This window comes from Bubalus kerabau, chromosome 12 (assembly GCF_029407905.1).
Source record: "Bubalus kerabau isolate K-KA32 ecotype Philippines breed swamp buffalo chromosome 12, PCC_UOA_SB_1v2, whole genome shotgun sequence".
Classification (NCBI taxonomy): Eukaryota; Metazoa; Chordata; class Mammalia; order Artiodactyla; family Bovidae; genus Bubalus; species Bubalus kerabau.
The window spans coordinates 32,271,687-32,293,078 of NC_073635.1; the positions used below are offsets into that span (position 1 = coordinate 32,271,687).

General features: G+C 43.0%; 1 protein-coding gene across 2 annotated transcripts in view; it reads left to right on the top strand.

Moving 5' to 3' along the window:
- Positions 1 to 21,392, top strand: part of FLT1 (fms related receptor tyrosine kinase 1) — a 205,066-nt gene that overhangs the window by 109,384 nt on the left and 74,290 nt on the right. For both annotated transcript variants that reach the window (XM_055542466.1, XM_055542467.1), the window contains 2 exons: positions 7,436 to 7,744; positions 12,673 to 12,819. In XM_055542466.1, coding sequence (XP_055398441.1) covers positions 7,436 to 7,744; positions 12,673 to 12,819 — 456 coding nt within the window. The remainder of the gene's footprint in view (positions 1 to 7,435; positions 7,745 to 12,672; positions 12,820 to 21,392) is intronic.

A 21,392-nucleotide genomic window follows, 5' to 3' on the forward strand; every position in this document is an offset into this window, starting at 1 on the left:
CATATGGGATCTTAGTTCCCTGACTGGGGATCAAACCCTCACCCCCTGTATTGAAAGTGCGGAGTCTTAACCACTGGATTCCCAGGGAAGTCCCTTGTCATGTTTATTTTTGAACATCCCACAGTCCCCAGCACAGGGCCTGGCACACAGCGGTGGTGCAGGAAAAGTCAAGGAAACCATTTACATTATGTGCGATGACATTTTTGTCACCCAAGAGGTGAATTGTTTCACAGCATTTTTTAAACTGAAATATCATTGATTTGCAATACTGTGTTAATTTCTGCTATACAGCAAACATCTCACAACGGAATTTCAACTTTTTGAGAAATGAGGCTCTCCTAAAGACATCTGAAACTGAGCTTCGCTGAAGGTTATTCATGTGCTATTTTTCAGTAGCATTTCAGAATTTCTAACTTGAAATATGATGGCGTCTGCAAATCTTCAAACTTGTAAGGCACACAAGTGGCACTCCCTGTGTCCCAGCATGGTACAGGAAGGAAGTCAGCAGCTCAAAGTATAAAACAATTGCCTGGCTCCACGCTCCCCCGATTTTCTGAGGAAGCCTGGGCAGTTGGCCAGTTCCCTGGAAACTTCATGCTGTCTGGGGCAGGCTGCCGCCATTACTTTGAGTTCTCCTGAAAGAAATAGGTAGGTAGGTCCAATTTCATGAAAAGTAGGTGCTACCAGAGCACAGGGAGCCGTCAGACAAGTTAGCCGACAAAGCGGTGCCATGGGACACATCCCTTGGTGGGTTCCCACAGGCTGCCAGAGCCAGAAGAGACGCTTGGGACTATTTGGTATGATAACCCTGTGTTTTCTAGATGAGCAAGTGGGATTTAGAGAGGTGGAGAGGCACCCAGCAGAGCCTCTGAAAACTAAGCCAGTCCCTATCCAGTCAGTATTGGAGAAGTGGAGACAAAATCATCTTTGCATTCATTCCAGGTAGGGAAAGGCCTTTGTTTAGAGGATTCAGATAGCTGTTTTGCACATACTGATTCTCAAAGCAATCTCAGATGATCTGAACTAATGAAGCTCAAAGATTTGTATTGTCCTTTTTATTTCGGGAGAAACAAGCTAACCCATCTGGAGGAGGAAAGGCAACCCACTCCAGGATTCTTGCCTGGAAAATTCCATAGACAAGAGGAGCCTGGTGGGCTACAGTCCATGGGGTTGCAGAGTCAGACACAACTGGTTAGGGTGAGCACAAGCTCACCCTAACCATCCAAGTCCAAGGCCACTATCTGTGTGATTTAGAGTACAAAAGATCGACCCATTCCTTTTCTGTGCTGACTATTCAATACGTTTGTTCAAGTTTAATGAGCAGCAGCTGTTAAACAGTACAGGTCGGCTCTGTGTTGAGCACTCCAAGGGACAGCAAGGAGGCCCTGTCTTATTAGGAAGACAGGCTGAACACCACAGACACAAAGAAGAAATGTTGTCTGTATTCTAGTATCAAAAGGAATGAGCAGGGCTTCCCTGGTAGCCCAGTGGTAAAGAATTCACCGACCAACGCAGGGGACACAGGTTCGATCCCTGATCTGGGAAGATTCCACGTATCATGGGGCAAGTAAGCCCATGCACAACTACAGAACCTGCGCTCTAGAGCCCAGGGGCCACAACTGCTGACCCCCACGTGCCCTCGAGCCTGTGTTCCACAAGAGAAGCACCACAGCGAGGTTGCACCACAACTACAAAGCAGCCCCCACTCGCTGAAACTAGAGAAAAGTCCGACCAGCAGCAAAGACCCAGCGCAGCCAAAAATAAAGACATTAAATTCTTTTTTTATAAAAGATGAATGAGCAGAATTAACATGACCAATGAATTTACCAATGGTAAGTCAATGCTACCAACAGAAATATAAAAGTCACATGTGTGATTTCACATTTTCTAGTAACCATTTTTTGAAGTAAAAAGAAAAAAGTGCATTTTATTAGACCCAACAGATCCCAAATCTATCATTTTAACATGTCTTCAGTATTTTTTAAAATATTACACTGCTTTGGCTTTTAAAATTGGAATTGAAATAAAATCGAATGAAATTCAGTCCAGTCCCACTGGCTACATTTTCAAGGCTCGGAAGCCACAGGTGGTCCTGTATTGTACAGGGTTGCTCCAAGCCCCTGAGAAGGAAGCAGAACTTGGGGTGATCCTGGACCTAAGGGGGAGTCCTGAGGGGCCTAGAATTTGAATCAGTCGAAAGAAGAGAACATTCTGGCCTTGGCATCTTCAGAATCAAGGCAAGAGGACTGACAAAGAGGCCCACAAACTATACATCTAACCACTTGCAAGTTCTAAATCATGCAAATAAGCTGGTAGATATATTTTAGCCTCTGGTGGACAAATATACTTTCACGATGACCTGAAAGTCAGGTGCAAATCAAGAATTCTGGGTCTGCTAGGAGGGGCGCGTGGTCGTGCCGGAGGTGCAGGAGGAGCCAGCCAGCACTTGGCTCTGTCCCCACCGCAAGGGGCCGTGGACTCTGGAGATGGTCTCCCCAGCCACACCTCCAAACTCTGTTTCGCCTCCCCCATACAGTCTCCCTGAGCCCCTCAAGTGTGCAGAACACCCAGCAGTCTGACGTCAGGAAGGGGAGGAGGCCTGAGACTGTCTGGAAGCAGCCTTGGGATCATCTTCCAGGGAATTCCAGGACCCCACTTGGCCCCTCCATTTTGGGGAAGGGTAGAGTCAGAACAGAGAGCCCTCTGCCTGGGTCCACAGGAAGTACTGGGAGAGGATGCCCTGACCGAGGGGAGCTCCTCTCATTCCCTCATTGATCAGCGTCCCCAGGGAAGGTTCATCCGTGCTCAACATCCAGCATCAACATCCAGCCCACACATCCCCCTGAGTTCTCCATGGCTCCAGCCTACATCTGTGCCCGGCACTGCTGCTGAAAGGACCCCAGCTGACAGAACGGACCCCCTCCTGAACCCAGACAGAACTCCCCCTTCACCTTCTCCCTACCACGTGATCCACTTTATAACCGTGGAGCACTTGAAACCTTTTCTAGATCCCAAGGCTTATCCATGGAAAGGACCAATGGGGATTCTATTCCAATATACCTGACTGGAAGCTCACGATGTCTTTCCTCTACAAGTTTAAGAGCTTTACTCTTAAAACTGAGCACGAATTCATTCTGATCAAGTCCCCATTGTTTGGCATATCATTCTCCTAAATTCTTTGCTCCCAGTTTTGAAAAATTATAGTTTTGACTGGTAATTGGACATTACTGATGTTCATTATTTCTAAAACAATTCTTTCTTACTCAAATCTCTGTCATGAGATTTAGCCTCACTGCGTGGTTTAGTCGCTAAATCGTCAACTCTTGCGATCCCATGGTCTGTAGCCCACCAGGCTCCTCTGTCCATGGGATTTTCCAGGCAAGAATACTGGAGTGGGTTGCCATTTCCTTCTCCAGGGGATCTTCCCAACCCAGGGATCAAACCTGGGTCTCCTGCATTGCAGGCAGATTCTTTACTGACTGAGCTATGAGGAAAACCTAGAGATGAGACTAAATACTCTTAGGAATGTTGCACCTTCCATGACTATTTCCTGAAAAATGAGTGTATATTTGTCCAATGTTTATATTTGACCTACTGCAGCTCATGCTTTAAAAGAGCTGTCTAAAATTTAACTGCTTGAAACCAAAAGACCTAGATCTGGATCTTACAGATCCTCATTTCAATCAAGGTTGGCCCCGCCTTAAAATACAACAGAGTTGCCTTCCAAACTAATGAAAACTGGTTCTGTGGCCATTAACATCCTTCATGGCTTCTCCACACTTTTGCCATTCACTCCAGTGTTCTCGCCTGGAGAGTCCCAGGGACGGGGGAATCTGGTGGGCTGCCGTCTATGGGGTCGCACAGAGTCGGACACGACTGAAGCGACTTAGCAGCAGCAGTAGCAGCAGAGGGATGAGAAGGGGGAGGGGTTGGGAAGGAGGTCCAAGAGGGAGGGGATATATGTATACCTATAGCTGATTCACTTCGTTGTACAGCAGAAACACAATACTGCAAAGCAACCATGCCCCAATTAAAAATAAAAATAAAATCAGAACCTTTCAGCACTCTATAAACAAAAAACACCATAGTATCTAATTAAAACAAGCAAAACTTTCTAGTCACCACTCATTATCTAGAGAATGCTATTTCTGTTCTCCAATTGAAGTCAAGTCTTCTTTATTGCCACCTGCAAAAGAAGACACCTTTCATCGACTTCTAACTTCTATACTTGCCTCTTGTCATGAACGTCATTCATTGGTTTGATCCAATTAAGTCAAAATGGCTAGCCCCAAGCGTGCACCTTTGTAAACATAGTCCTCTATCATCTAACCCTGGGTAGAATGTCTGCTATGAGCGAGGGTGAGTCTTCTCCACGCCACCTCCTAAGATGCCGTGGATGTGATCACGCATCAGATGCATGAGTATGAGTTGGTTCTGCTGTTGAGTGGACTGATTCCACTACAGATCCTTAAGTGTGGGAAGATTGCTTGTTTTCACTTTGAGAGTCAGAAGGCAGACCTGCCTTCTTAGGTCTGTTTTTGTACTCAGGCTGAAAAAAAAAATTGACATGAATTAAGGGGAGAAATCCCTCTGGATTCATTAACTAGTTTAGGACATCTTATTTACCATCTCCCATGCGTCAAAAAAGAACAGCAGAGGGGCTGTCCTGAGAAATAGATCATTTCTAAGCGCTGTCTGACAACATAAACCAAACCAGCCTCTCAACAGGGTCTCTCTCCTGAGAAACAGACCTGAAAACTGCCTTGGTGCTTTTCTCTTCCTCTGTGTGTGTTTTTGCTGTTTTGCTGGCACTCAGCATGACTGTGGGTGTGTTAGCAATTACTGAGGCTCAAACAGGAACAGCCCGGCCTTATCTCCCTGGCTTCCCAATGTCACTAAATGCATTTTATTTTGAGATTCCTGGTGGTGCTTGGCAAAGATAAACAAAATCTTCCATCAGGAAACCTGTGAGCTATTTCCACAGGAAGTTTCAAATCACTAAAGTAAATAGAAACTCTCGACATGATCTCAATGGTGTTACTTCGGCCCTCTTGGGTCCTAACCACAAAGATGAGGCTTGGTAAATGGACGCCTGCCGTCTTTTGAGAAATGAGTGGGTCGCAACCAGGGCATGAGACTTCTGCCCTGGTATATGTGTAAAAGTTGATGGCTGATGGTTTACTCCTCATGCTGGGAAAGTGTCCCAAATATAAAAAGATGCTGAATTCGAGGGGCTATTTCTGATACCTTATTGTTATGTTAAAAAAAAAAAAAAAAAAAAAAGGACTGTCAGCTGCTTCTGCCTCTTCTGGCAAATTCTTAGGTTTTTTTAATTTTAAAAGCAGACAAACCCATGGTGCCTCCTCTCTCTCCCTTCATTGACGGCTTCATAAACCACTGCTACCCCCACCCCGGCTCCCAGGTTTCAGATGAATACTTTGGCATTTCTTCAGTCGTGACACTTTATAATGAAGCCAAAGCCCAGAAAAATCAGAAAAACAAGCAAAGTGAGATTTAGGAAAGAGTTGATATGATATCTAATTTTGGACTATTGTCCCCTTAAGGTTTAAAGGTTTCTTTATAGCTTTGTGTGCAAAGGATAATAATAATAATAGCATAACATAGTGCTTTTCATCTTCAAAGTTCTTTGTGAAATGTTGGCGACAATTCTTTGCTCGAGTGCAGATATGCTGCTAGTCACAAGCAATGGACAGGTTTTGAGAGCAGGCCAGTTCAGGGCCAGGAACCAATGATTTTCTAAGGTTGTCTGGTGAGATGGTCCAAAAGGAGATGAAGGAACTGTCAGCGTAGAAGCCAAATGATGGTCCAGGTTAAGAAAGCTGAGGAGGGAAGCTGTGAGGTGTGGCTAGAGGGGACAAGAGGATGGAAATGAAGGTTCGCTGGGAATCGACATTGGAGAAAATGCCTTTTAATGATGTAGTCCCTTTAGGAAACTGTGTAATGTTGTTTTCTTTTTTTAAGTGGATATATTGTATGTGTATTTGGTTCAAGACTTTTTGTTTTGTTTTTTTGACCACACCTTGGCATGCAGGATCTTAGCTCTCCTACTAGGGATCCAGCCCATGCCCCCTGCAGTGGAAGTGCAGAGTCTTAACCACTGGACCACCAGTGTGTGTGTTAATTGCTCATTCGTGCCCGACTCTTTGCAACTCCATGGGCTGAAGCTCGTGAGGTTCCTCTGTCCATGGGATTCTCCAGGCAAGAACACTGGAGTGGGTTGCCATTCCCTTCTCCAGGGGATCTTCCCGTCCCAGGGATCGAACACGCATCTCCTTGTGTTGCAGGCAGTCTGAGCCACTGGGGAAGCCAAAGAAGTCCCTTAATATGTTTTTGAGAGCAAATCTGATTTAGAAACCATCCTCCCCCAACTCTGTGCACTCTGGCAACTTTCCCAAATTAGTTGTCCGCATTTTCAGAAGAACTCTTGCTCTTTTATTTTAAGTAGAAGTGAAGTGATGACCAAAGTGAAGTGAAAGTTGCTCAGTCATGTCCGACTCTTTGTGACCCCATGGACTATACAGTCCATGCAATTCTCCAGGCCAGAATATTGGAGTGGGTAGCCTTTCCCTTCTCCAGGGGATCTTCCCAATGCAGGGATCAAATCCAGGTCTCCCACATTGCCGCAGATTCTTTACCAGCTGAGCCATCAGGGAAGCCCAAGAATACTGGAGTGGGTAGCCTATCCCTTCTCCAGCGGATCTTCCCGACCCAGGAATCAAACCAGGGTCTCCTGCATTGCAGGTGGATTCTTTACCAACTGAGCTATCAGGGAAGCCCCTAAGTTAAGTGGAACAATCACCATAAATGGGTACCTGAGCAGGATAGCTGGCTCCCTTTGGCCCCTCGGTACCAGCAAAGAGTAGAGGAATGATGCGCCAGCAGCTAGGGAAGGATGCTGTCAGTCCAAAGTGTAGGATTAATGTGTTGACTGGAGTCTCCTAGCTCCAGTCTGGGACTTCCTGTCTCCTTCACAACTTGGTTAAGTAAATTTGCCTATCAAAGCACCTGTGGTTTCTTTTCTAGCACAAACTCCTCTTAGATCCCTTCACTATCTTCCCCATTTGCCAGGAGGAGTTCTGTACATGATAGAGCAATGGGTTATCATCCCAAGTTATAATAAAGCATTCCACCGAGCAATGTTTGGTAAATAAACATACCCTCCTAAGAACATCTTATTTTGCATTTCCTGCCACACTTTGATGGAGCAAATTGAGTTGGTTCCTACCTGCCACATCCAATCAGTTCCCTTTAAAAAAAAAAAAAGAAAAGATAAATACCATCCTTGTAATGCTGATGCTGAGACCATTTGTGCAGGGACAGTTCTTAAGATCTTGACTATCTTGTGATGAGATACGGTCTCAGGTTGAGACACTGATTTTCTGATGAACTCAAGTCCTTTGTTCTTATTTTCCAGATGTGCCCCATGGATTTCATGTGACCTTGGACAAAATGCCTGCAGAAGGAGAGGACCTGAAGCTGTCTTGCACAGTGAGCAAGTTCTTGTACAAAGACATTACCTGGATTTTGCTTCGGACAGTGAACAACCAGACCACGCAACAGAGCATCAGCAAGCAAAAGATACCTGTCACGAAAGAGCACTCCATGACGTTCAACCTCGTCATCAAGAACGCCTCCCTGGAAGACTCGGGCACCTATGCCTGCCGAGCTAGGAACATATACACAGGGGAAGAAATCCTCCAGAAGAAAGAAGTGATCATTAGAGGTGAGCACTGCAACAAAAAGGCTGTTTTCTCTCGGATCTCCAAATTTAAAAGCACAAGGAATGATTGTACCACACAAAATAATGTAAAACATTAAAGGATTCATTACCAAGTAACAGTTGTCTCATATCATCTTGATTTATTGTCACTGTTGCTCATTTTCCGGCTCAGAGGAGAAGCTCCTCCCAAAATGAGTTTGGCGATGATAGGAGTAACAATGAGCCCGCCTGGGGCCCCCAGCTTGGGGCACCCCGTTTGGGCCAAAGGGGTCCGCTCTCTGGGGCTGACCCAGTGCACGTTTGGATTTGGAGGTTCTGTTGTGTTTTGCTTTTTGCTGTCTTCTCCCGCCTGATAAACGACAACCGGGGACTGACCCTTTCCTTCCACTTTAATGCCCGCCCCTTTTTATGTTCATGTTTCCAAGCTGCCAACCTGAATAATTTAAACAGATGCTGGTGTCTACCAAAGATGGACATGGATTGGTTCACTGGCCAGCCCAGAACTAGGGACACTTGAACTGGAGACTCTGTCGGACCTCTGCCGGATTTTATTTCCTGCTGTTGCCTCTGCTCTTTGATTTGTAAATAGCACCTGGATGATAGCAAGTTATAATGCTTATTTATTTGAAGATGCTTTTTTTTTATATGTTAAGCACATTAATTTTAAACTGGAGTGTCTAAGATGGGCCCCAGAGGTGCAAGGTGTTGGGATAATTCAGAGGTCTTGAAGCTTTATCACAGTGTGAATTACAAAAGTCCACTCAGGCCAAGCCCAGTTCTCTCCTGCGATCCCAGTAGCTAGTCAACTAGTCCAGTGGGCTCCCTCCTCACTGCCCCTGAGTGGACCACATAGCCATTGACAGCACCTGAACAAAAAGTGGATCACACCTTCGTTTTCAATATTCTTGTTCCTGGTTAAAGAACTTCACCCTGTTCGATGGATGCCATTCAACGGTGTACCATAATCAATTTATCAAGGAAATAAAGGCTATTGTGACCAGAGGTTTAATGCATTTTCTTAAACGTCAATCTCAAATTTGTCCATCAAAAAAAAAAAAAAAAGTCCACTTCCCTCATATGCAAATGTTAATAGGGTTTTTTTTCCCCTGGGGATTAATGGCAAAATTACAGAAGCAGGACTCAAGAGTCATTTTAAAATGTATCCCATTTTCTAATCCAGAGAGATTTGTAATCTCTTGTTTTCAGCTTGCATTTGAGGGGAAAGTGACTTTTTCACCAATTTCATATGCATTGTTCTGTTGTTTTCATTTATGATTGATCATTGCCTGTGACTTGCCTGAACTACTGGAAAGCAAATTCTAATGACCAAAATAGCCAAGGCTGAGAGCAGCGGTGGCTGGACTGGGTAGTAAGTGGGAGGTGTCAGCATGACAGCTCCCGAAGCTTGGGAACTCACCAGACTGTTTCCTCCTTTAGGTAGCAGGCTCTGTCCCACGGCTAAACTTGTCTTTCACGTGGGAATTGCTTTTGTCAGATGTGAAGGAGTAAACAATAGCTTTTCCCCAGATTGCCACTTTCATAGAGCCCCAAATGCTTTGAAAACAATTAGCAACCTGGAAGTTGTCAGCCCAAAGGAAAGAATAATCAATTGTATCTGGAAATTGTACCTATGGCTCTTTAGCCTGGCGAATTGTTCATTATAAGTCAGTGTGTTCCTCCAGGAAACAGTGCCTTAATGCCGTAGGACTTGGGGGAGGGCGGGCGCTCAGTTTTTTTCTAATAAAGCTGAAAAAGCAAATGAAAAAACAAGGTGAATTGGACATGCAGAAGCGATCATTTCCCGAGTAGGGGAAGGACATAGTATTTTACAAAGGATGATGTCAAGAATCCCTTAGAGTAATGAATCCTTCCAGAGAGTTTCAGAAAGAAAAAATATGATTGGGTGGGTTTTGACTTTTGTCCATTTGTCTTCTGGGTGTGGCATAAGCGTAGGGGAGGAGAACAAGAAAGAACAAGGAGCCTGCTATGGAGAATGACTGAGATGGAGTAGAGGGTGTGAGGCTGGTTCCTCAGGCCCATTTCTAGATGGAGAAGAGAAACCACTTATTTGTGGGACCCAGCAGATCTCTGGGGCACAGATGCTGAGAAGGAAAAGGACCTGGTGGTGTGCTATCTTTGGCTACTGATAACCAGCAGAAATATTCTTTTCATCCTGGTTTTCTCCATTTGAAGGGATCTTCTCCCTTTCATTAAATTTTGGAAAGCAGCTATCTATTTCCATCAAATAACTCAGGTTTAAAAATATGGGTGCAATGTACCTTTTCTCTATTTAAAAATGCTGAAATAGATGACTGTAAAGTGGGAATTGATTTAAAAAAAAAAGATTCCTTGGTTGATTTAGGCCATTTAGAAACTTGCCAAAAATGAGACTTTGCACCTAGGAGAACTTTTTTTTTTTCAAACATGGGTACAAAGGAAAAAATCCCCATACTGTATGTTTCAGACATGTTGATATGAACTCTGTATTTAACTGAGATTCCTCTGTTCATTCTTCAGTCCTTGTGCTACTTCTCGTCTGATGTTCATGTAGTTGAGAGAGGGCTTTGGGGAGCTGTGCGTGACGTTTATGTTAAAATGTTCTCTTTCATATAAGCATTGTTTTCGAACACACCTGTCAGGGAAGCCAAATCCTGTCTGTGCTGTTGATGGTTCCAGTTTGTAGCCATGAAAATAATCTGGGTGTGACGGGCCGTGTATTCAGGCTTCCTTTTTATAATAAGACCTATGGGCAATGGTGGATTATTTTTTCATATTTAGTGCCTGGGAAATAGTAAATGTGCTAGAGGAAGCCACTAGAGTGTAACCCAGTGAACTGGGTCTGTTCTGGGTTTTAAATGAGATGCGTCACACTTGGCTGTAAAATATGTGAAATAGTAATATGATGCTGTTCTTTATTATCTTGTCATGTTTCACTGATATGTCTGGGGTCCTGACTGTAAAAACGTCAAAATTGTAATGATCGAGCATGTAAAAGTTATCAAAGTGGAAGAGTTTGATACATGGCTGCATTTTCAGTTAGGAAAAGCTACTTGACAGAGCGGACAGAATGTAAACCCAGAAATATTAAAATGAGTCTGCACAACAGACTAGGGAACTACACTAAAACAGGTCAAAGGATGGTTGCTGTTACGCATTTCACACTCTATTTGAAGAGTCGATACATTAGCACTCCTTCAGATCTTTTTGCCTTCAGATTTCATTTTGTATAAAATGAGAAAAGACTAATGATAAGCTATGGAAATCCAAACTGAATGAGAAATCTGTTTCTTCTAACAGACAGCCACCCTGCCACGTCATGCTATGTCAACATGTTATCAGAGTCATATAGTAACATACTTTTTAACCTGAGGTTTGTCAACTGCTCTAACAAATGCTCAGAGAGTCTCCCTGCAGGAATAAAAACAGAAAGGAGTGGGGACTCAGCAGAGTCCTGCAGGGACATGGAATCAAAGCCATTCATTGCAAGGTGTTATCTCTTAGAACATTGTGTGTCAGGAAGATCTGCTGGAGAAGGGATAGGCTACCCACTCCAGTATTCTTGGGCTTCTCTGGTGGCTCAGACAGTAAGGAATCTATCTGCCTACAATGCGGGAGATCTTCAAATCCCTGGATCGGGAAGATCCCCTGGAGGAGGGCATGGCAACCCAACTCCAGTATTCTAGCCTGGAGAATTACGTGGACAGAGGAGCCTGGGGGGCTACAGTCCGTAGGGTTGCAGAGAGTCGGACATGACTGAGCGACTAAGCGCACACACATACAAGCTGCTTTCACAGTGTTAGTTCAATGAGAGGAGGACATCAGAAATGGGCAGAGTCCGCTCAGAAACCAGTCACACAGAATGATGCCAGAACTCTTGATTTATCTTCCCAGATGGGCAACGAGTGGTGGGGAGGATGGTTTGAGAGAGTGGGAAAGATTATAGGAGCCAATTTTATCCTTCTATCTTGCAAGCTTGACTTACCAATCCAGCACCTGTCCAACTAGAATGTATACACATCAGCAGGACTGACTCCATTAAAATAGAGACGCTGTACTCACGGGGCCTTGGGGTACTGCTGTTTCTGTGTGGGATTTTAGTGTCGTAATGTATTGCCTCCTAATGTATTAAATTCATTTTGTTGTACTATATTGGTTGGCATTTTATTAAAATAAATTGTATTGTATCATATTTGTATGTTTTAAGAGAAAGTAATATAAAATACAATATTTGTGCTATTATATAGTACAAAAACTACACATCTGTGCCTCTGTCTCTTGAATTAATCCTCTGGTCATTTGCATTGGGGAAGGGATTGGAGGAAGGAAACACTCCTAATAAAAAGTTTTCAAAGTTCAAGAAATTCTCCTGTTTGGTCTGCTACCTCACAGTTTAGGTTACTGACTGCTGAGAGACACAAGCATGCCCTCCCATGTTAGTAAGATGCAAAAATGCAAAGTTAGATTAGCTTATCACTATCATGTGAATAAAACACAAAAATGCAAAATTCACTTGGCTCATCACTGTAACTCTCTGCATCTATGTAAAAATTCACTACCAGCCATATCCAAAATCATGTCCGTTTCCTTTTTAGTTCCTAAAATATCATGCAAAAATCTGTAAATTTTAGAAAAAAAGCTTCTCTCAAAGAAAGGAAGGAAACTAGCTGGCCAGGCAAAAACCTTGATACTGAAATCTAAAAATACAGAACTGAGTTCTTGATTTTCCTCTGTGTTCTAACAGATTTCGGTTTATTGCAGTAACTTAAGAGGAAGCGGTAGGCTAACCACAGAGGAAAAATGGAGGGAACAAAATATGAATGAACACTTACAGTTGAGTTTTGCTGCTTTTCTATTTTCAAAGTGTCGATATGCATATATAATGAAAGAATGAGTCCTACAAGTAATAATAATTCCCTTTCTTTATCCACTAGATCAGGAAGCACCCTACCTCCTGCGAAACCTCAGTGACCTCACGGTAGCCATCAGCAGTTCGACGACTCTAGATTGTCATGCTAATGGTGTCCCAGAGCCTCAGATAACCTGGTTTAAAAACAACCACAAAATACAGCAAGAACCTGGTAAGAGACTTTTTTCCGTTGAGTTTCCTCTTTCTCCTCAGCCTCTTAAAATCCCTATAACTTTCTTCCAGGAAGTCTAAAACTGCTGATAGAACTGCAAAAATCATATTTGAGCTCTGATTCATGGTTAAGCCACTTCCAGGGAAGGATACTGAAGTCAGTTCTTATATAGACCATATTACTAATCCTGTAGAAAGAGCCTTCCAGAGTCTGCTTTAAATCAGGCATTCAGGGGATTACCTGGTGGTCGAGTGGTTAGGACTCAGCTTTCACTGCCTGGGGGCCTGGGTTTGATCCCTGGTCTGGGAGCTAAGATCCCACAAGCTGCCAAAAACAATAAAAATTAAAAATTGTGCATTCAGAAAATAGTAAGAGCCACTCAGAAAATGTTTCAGTTCATCTGGACAACAGGGAAAAGTGAGGAGTCAGTTCCTCCAGTTTGAGGTAAAACAGAGCTTTGAATGCCTGGCATAGTTTAAGTTCAGAGTAGATTTATAATCTCCTTAGTTCACTGATACTGATTTCAATGATTTGGTTTAAAAAATATTTAAAATTATATTTTGGAATACTGATAAAAAAAAAAAACCATTTAAACTGATGGTCATTTTTTGATCTTCTTTCAACAAAAAAAAAAACTAGACTTAAATTCACAAGTATAAACATTATCTGTTGTATGTCTCGTGATTCCCTAGTTAAGATTTGTAAAGACTTTTTTATGTGGACCATTTTTTTTGTCTTTATTGAATTTGTTATAACGTTCCTTCTGTTTCTTTTTTTGTTTGTTTTGGTTTTTTGGCCACAAGTCCTGTGTGATCTTAGCTCTCCAGCCAGGGCTCGAACCAATACCCTGGCATTGGAAGTACAGAGTCTTAACCACTGGACTGCCAGGGAAGTCCCTTAAATAAAATTAAAATGAACTTATTCTAATTTTGACTAGTAATTACATTTATAGTAAAGATAAACTTGCTATTTATTTGCAACATCCCAACAACCTAATTGAAATATTGGCAATGTGGAATCCTCCTTCCATGTGAATCCTCTACTCAAAATGAAATATGTTTGTGTTTGATGCACAGAAAAAGGTTCTGGTAGAATGTCACCAATTTTAAGATATCTACAAATATCGTAGAGAGGCCAGACACCAAGCAGGTCCAAAACTGATCACATCACGTGATTCTTCTCCTCTTGCATAGACACCATGTATCCATCATCCACACCAAAGGTGGTCCACCTTCTTCCCCCTCTTCCTCTGATCCATCAGGCTGAGCAGGTTGTACAAAATCTGAACTGTTTCTGCTTCCCTCTTGTCAGTCTCCTGATTCAGGTGCTCACTATCTACTCCTTGGACATTTGCAGGCGTCTCCTAACTGGTCTCCCTACCTCTCTTCTCTCTTTGCATCTTTTTGCCACCCAGTTGCCTAAAATGTCACATCTCTGTTCCAAGTCCTCCATTGGCTCTCCATCTCAAGACCAAGTTCAAGCATCTGACAAGGAAGGCCCTCCACAGTGGTCCCTGCCTGCTCCATACAGCTGTATGCTCCCCTGCCTTGAACTCTACGTTCTAGCAATTGTCATGCTCTTGTAGATCACGGCATGTATTACGCTGCTTCAAACTCTATGCTTTGTTTGCTCCTGAGTCCCCTCTGCCTGGTGTGTCTTCATGGAAGACTGACCCATCCCTTCAGATGCAGACTGGGTGTTTTCCCACCAGAAAGCCTTACTCAACCCCTGCAAAGAGAAGGCAGGTCCTCCAAGAGTCTTTATTATCCAGGAGTATTTCTGTTCTCTTACTGAGCCATTTTACAGTCATCAGTTCACGTGAGTCTGTATTATCCACGCATGTTGCTACTGTCTGCTTCCTGTACTGTATCATGCTGTCTTCCTCTATGTTGATCATCATATCATGCCCTCATCCTGAAGACAGTGTCTTTCATGTTATTTGTATCTTGTCTTTTTGTCCTCCAAACCTGTCGAAGTGGTTGGCAATCCATAAATGTTCCATGAATGAATGAATGGAGTGGTTTTCAACAAATCTCATTCTATCCTTAGCAAGCTCACTTGGTAGCACAAATACCTAGACTTTGGGTGGTAGGGAGAGAGGCTTTATGATAGAATTTTTAAAGCTAAAGGGACTTTCGGACTGTCTTGAGTTCCATTTGCAGAATAGAAAATGTAGGTGCAAAGAGGCAAAGTGACATGCTACTGAGAAGGATAGTTTCACATTTACATTACCATGTGTAAAACTAGATTAACCAGTGGGAATTTGCTGCATGACGCAGTGAGCTCAAATCTGGTGCTCTGTGACCACCTGGAGGGGTGGGATGGGCTGGGAGGTGGGAGGGAAGTTTAAGAGGGAAGGGACATACATGTACCTATGACTGATACATGTTGATGGAGGGCAGAAACCAACACAATATTGTAAAGCAATTATCCTCCAATTAAAAAGAAATTAAAAAAAAAAAGAAAAAGGATAGTTTCAGAAAAAATTCATCCCTTGCAGTATTCTAACAAAATAAAAAGATGAATGAATATGTGAATAAGCAAGCAACTTGAGAAGCAATGTCTGTATAGGCTCTCCTTAGAGATTCAGTGTTCACATTAGTATTTTATTAAGGACCCAAAGAAGTCCTATACTGAAGAAATCCGGTAGGATTGTGGTTTCAAGTTCTGTGTTCCCCAGAGTGACTTGATCACAAAATATATTCCATATTTTATGAAATGTTATGAGATGTTGGATGATTCTTTGAAAGTAGTGAATTTGACTTAAATTCAGTTTTTGTATTTTGGATGTGGGTTAAAGAATTAGAGTTGAACCAATTTGAAAGCCCACAACCATTCTGGGATTAGAGGAGAGACAAGAAATTATTACAAACAGAAAATATGAAGAGGTGTTGAGAGGGTTTGAACCTCCTGGGTCAGAGAATTTGGGAAACTAACTCACTTATACTTACTCTTTGAGCCTCTCTTTCCTTATTTATAAAATTGAGATAATACCAACCACATAGGAATGTAGTATGGTTTAAATGAGTTAATATAACTAAGTTGACCTGCATCACGGCTTAATAAATACTACCTTCCCACACATCTCATTTATACAGAAATTGGCCCATGAGTTGTCAGAATTTCTTGAATGGTATCAGAGGGTTAATTAATGTCATCTCAAAAGTCAAATAACTTAACAAAAATATATTCCTCACAACTGTTTCTAATCTTCTGAGGGCCAAAAGAAGAATGTCTATTAGTATAAACAGTCTTACATAAATTATATGAAATCTTTCCTAAATATCATTCTAATATGCTATTGGGGTGGTGGGTTAGTCACTCAGTCATGTCTGACTCTTTGTGACTCCATGGACTATAGCCTGCCAGGCTCCTCTGTCCATGGGATTCTCCAGGCAAGAATACTGAAGTGGGTTGCTATGCCCTCCTCCAAGGGATCTTCCCAATCTGGGGGTCGAACCCATGTTTCCTGCATTATAGATGGTCTCCTGCATTGCAGGCAAATGCTTCGGTGCAGAGCCACCAGGGAAGCCCAATATGCTATTATTAGCGTTTATTGAGTTCGGCTACACTACGTTGTCGATTTTCTCTCTCTCTTCCTTTTATTCATGCTTTAAAACTACTATAGCTTTTTGGAGAGGAATTTCTTAACTTTTCTGGGGATAATCTCTTGCTTACATGTATATGGTGTTTGTAAAGTTTCATATGTAAGATTCCCATTTGAGACAGCAAATTCAACAGCCAGTGCAACACATTCTTACGACTGTGACCCTTTTGTCCATGTGTATAGATAAGTGAAGATCACTGATAACCAGAGTGAACATCCTTGACTCACTGTTTGTTCGAAAGCTGATATCGAAAAACATCAAGATCACAGGCTGAAAAAGACTTGAGAACTAGTCCATCATATCCTAAGCCTTTGAAAGCTCAAATGAGTTTTAGTAACCTGAGAATAAACTGTACTTCCGTTAGACACTTGAGATGCCTCTTTTTATACCAAGCCTGGCAACTCAAAAAGAACTCATATACCAAGAGCATTTCGGTGACTTTGGATCACTGACGGGATCCAGCCCATTATCACTGTTTTTTGTTCAATGCCAACTTACTCGATTCCAAAAACAACAGAGAGTTAAGGCTCTAGACAAGTGGGGATGAAATAGCTGGTGAGAGAATTTAGGGGAGGGTAACTTCTTCCCTAAGCAGGCAGCCCAGGGAAATGTGTTTTCAGGGGGCAGGAGGCTCTCTCCCTGGGGTGCCCACGGGGCGGGCTTCCCACTGCCAGCTGCACAACCCAGCATGATCACAGGCTTTGCGGGGCCTCAACAGCACGAGCCAGCCTGCTAACTTCCATCTACCCCCTCAGCCCCCGATGGCTGACCCCGGCTCCCTAGCCTAGAAGACTGCCCCGGCCTCTGGCCACCAGGGCCCCCCTTTCACATTCTGGGGCACACAGCATGCTGCTTTCTCTCTGAAGTCCGAGTTTATTCACAACCCATGCCACGTCGTAGAGCACATCACTCAGCTGTTCTCTGGTTTCATGTGTGATGGTTAAAACCTTTGAAGATATGCTATCTTTATAGGCCTTCCTTATCAAAAATAATAATAAAAATGTACTGAGTGCTCACCAGATACCCAAGGAGCAGTTAAGAGTTTACAAAAGTCTCATTTACCCTCCACGGCTGTCGACCGGCATCTGAGGCAGGTGCCGTTATCAGCTGCATTTCCAGATCTGTTTTGACTTGACACCCTCTTGTTAGGCGCCCGGTCCTCGTTGAAGCCTCTTACTAATATTGCTTTGTTTACTCCTCCCACCAGTTCTATGGGGTTTGTTAAATTATCATGCCTGTTTGATGAGCTAAGGGATGAGGAAGCAGAAACATGGGAGAAATGACTAAGTGGTAGGGTTAGTGGGTAGCAGACCAAGCGTTAAACTAGAAGAGCAACTCTGACACCCAGACCCTGGATACAGATATACCATGTGGAGCTAAACGCTAGTTCCCATCACTCAGAAGAGAATAGACAGACACTAGTTTTAAATGATCTTGTGGGCATAAATCAGCATTAAAAACAAGGAAGATTTTCTCATTTCCAACTCTTAAAGTTTAGGCTTCCTAAAAACCTCACTGGGGGAAAAAAAAAACACCTCACTGAATTTTTAAAATTTATTTTTAATGCTAAGCATATTAAAACCATTTAAAGCATTTTTTAAGTGGACGTGTCATATATAAAATTAAAAATTATTTTGAACCAAAATCCAGTTACTTTTAAATCTCAAAAGGTCCAAAATTTATTCTGTATCAGCCTTATAGTCTTTTTACTCATGTAATAAATATCATTAAGGCTCTGTTTTGTGTCTGGTGCTCTGCTAAGCTCTGTGAATATAGCGCTGAATGAGAACATGAAAATCGGAATAAGCACACATCAGACATAATAGTGTGTGTGTTTGAGTGACTACAACTCCTTCAAGCAGCAACCATGTGTGCCCTAACTCACTATCATAGGTCAATAGGCACCAGAGTTAATGAGTCTAAAAACTGGAATAAGGTAAACTATTAAATGAAACAAGTAGAAAATGTGACTCCAGCACAGGATTAAAAGATCTTTAATACGTTAGATAACTGGAAAAAAAAATACATCCTTTGTGCTTTTAATTAAAATATTTTCATTTTAATTCCTAATGCTGAGCATACAGCAGGTTCTCAATCATCCATTTTTAGTGGAATACATAGAATGGAAGAGAGATAAAGAGGAAATAAGAGAAAATATGTGATAAAGCTTGGAGAACCTCCGAACTAGACCCAAGTCAGGAAGCAGCTGGGAACAGTTAGGAGGGATGGTAGGGTACAAAGTGTTGAAAGCAGGTGATTTGAGACATATTTCTTTTGAAGGGACAGGTGACCAAAGAATGGAGCTGCTAAAGTGAGTATAATATAAAGGACCAAACATGAAAGAAAAATGTCCTGAGACAGGACCAGCACCAGAACATCACCACGAGACCTCTAGGCTGGAGACACATTTCTCTTTGGCAGTGGTTCAGTTCTTAGCAGTCTACAGACAGGGAAGCTCCTTTAAGAAACATTCTTTCTGCTAGGCCCACCATATTTAGAGTTTGCGCCCAGACTTGGAACAATGTTACAAAGTCACCTTGGAGAACTCCTGGTTCCCCCAGAGTGTCCTGGTGACCCCTCCACCCGCCTGCCAATGGAACTGGCAGTTACCCCAAATGATCAGTAAGTCCGCTTTCTAGCTCACACTCTTCCCAGATTCTCCAGTGAGGTTCTAAGATGTTTCTTGACAGCCAAGTAAGCACAAGAAGAGGGGCTGCTGGCCGGGGGCTTCGGAGTAACACAGTAAGGAATCAAGGTCGGTTTGCAAAGCAGAGGTGGCAGGAGGCAGGCCCAGCTTAGGGCTACACCCGTGTAAGCAAGAACCACCTCCCAAATGGGGGTGCAGAGAAAGTGGGGTTCCTGACAAGAGCCATGAACTGCTGAAAAAAGTACTCTTCTCTAAAAATATTTCAGAGAACAGAAGGTGATAGTAACCTGCGATGCTGTTAGTAAAGCCTGAGAAACCATCATCAAAATCTCTAGGACGGCAAGGCATTTTCAGAGTATTTTAAGATTAAAGAAGTAGGGTTCGAACCACAAAGAGTTTCAGTTCAGTTCAGTCACTCGGTCATGTCCGACTCTTGGCGACCCCATTGACTGCAGCACGCCAGACTTCCCCGTCCATCACCAACTGCCGGAGCTTACTCAAACTCATGTCCATTGAGTCGGTGATGCCATCCAACAATCTCATCCTCTGTCGTCCTCTTCTCCTCCCACCTTCAATCATTCCCATCATCAGGATCTTTTCAAATGAGTCAGTTCTTCACATCAGGTGTCAAAGTATTGGAGCTTCAGCTTCAGCATCAGTCCTTGCAATGAATATTCAGGACTGATTTCCTTTAGGATGGACTGGTTGGATCTCCTTGCAGTCCAAGGGACTCTCAAGAGTCTTCAACACTACAGTTCAAAAGCATCAATTCTTTGGCACTCAGCTTTCTTAATAGTCCAGCTCTCACTTCCATACATGACTACTGGAAAAATGATAGCTTTGACTAGACAGACCTTTGTTACTAAGAGTTTAGGGAGAATAAATTCCATCTTGAATGGACAGAGGCTGGAAGAGGAATCACTGATCAATATTCCTTCCTAAGTGAGATCTTGGTCACTAGAGTTATTTATCTAATGATCTATCATCACTATGTCACTGATGCAAATCTCTGTACCCGTAAGCAATTATTCAAATCAAGGTGACCTACTGTCCTAGTACCCAGGGGGCAGAATTACACCTGAAGCATAAAGTGGTTTTCATGGATCTGGGAGAGATGCTGAGGAAAAGTAGAGGAGAAAGGTGAACAAGAATGCTGATGCCAGGGGATGATAAACTGACTATCACTCTCAAGCTATTTTTGCTTTATTTCCTAGAACAATAAAATTCAGAAATGTCTATTAACCTTCCACAAAACTTACAGAGTAATTGCCTTTTCTTCCTCATGGAAATGTACCCTTATGGTGCAAAATAGGTTAAGAAACACTGCAGGAAAGAAATGAGGCCACGCTGCCCAGGCACACGGAAGGCAGTGAGTGGGGAGTGAGTAGGCTCTGTCACCTGACCTGAGCTAATCAGTCAGTTCACGTGATCAGTGAAGCAGCCATTTACATCATCCCTTCCTCTTCCACCAGTGTCTCTAAGGTAAGGGGGTCCAGGTACCCAGACAGAGAAGGGCCAAGCCCTATTAGCAGACACCCCAGTAGCTCTTCTCTGAGAAGAACTCTTCTGCTAGAATCTTCTCAGGGTTTGGTTTAGTTGTATCTCTGACAACAGTATAAGCTTAAAGGACATCCCTAAGATTGCCGGGAGAAATATCAATAACTTCAGATATGCAGATGACACTACCCTTATGGCAGAGAGTGAAGAGGAACTAAAAAGCCTCTTGATGAAAATGAAAGAGGAGAGTGAAAAGTTGGTTTAAAGCTCAACATTCAGAAAACTAAGATCATGGCATCCAGTCCCATCACTTCATGGGAAATAGATGGGGAAACAGTGGAAACAGTGTCAGACTTTATTTTGGGGGGCTCCAAAATTACTGTAGATGGTGATTGCAGGCATGAAATTAAAAGACGCTTACTCCTTGGAAGGAAAGTTATGACCAACCTAGACAGCATATTCAAAAGCACAGACATTACTTTGCCAACAAAGGTCCATCTAGTCAAGGCTATGGTTTTTCCAGTAGTCATGTATGGATGTGAGAGTTGGACTGTGAAGAAAGCTGAGCGCCGAAGAATTGATGCTTTTGAACTGTGGTTTTGGAGAAGACTCTTGAGAGTCCCTTGGACTGCAAGGAGATCCAACCAGTCCATCCTAAAGGAGATCAGTCCTGGGTGTTCATTGGAAGGACTGATGCTGAGGCTGAAACTCCAATACTTTGGCCACCTCATGCGAAGAGTTGACTCATTGGAAAAGACCCTGATGCTGGGAGGGATTGGGGGCAGGAGGAGAAGGGGACAACAGAGGATGAGATGGCTGGA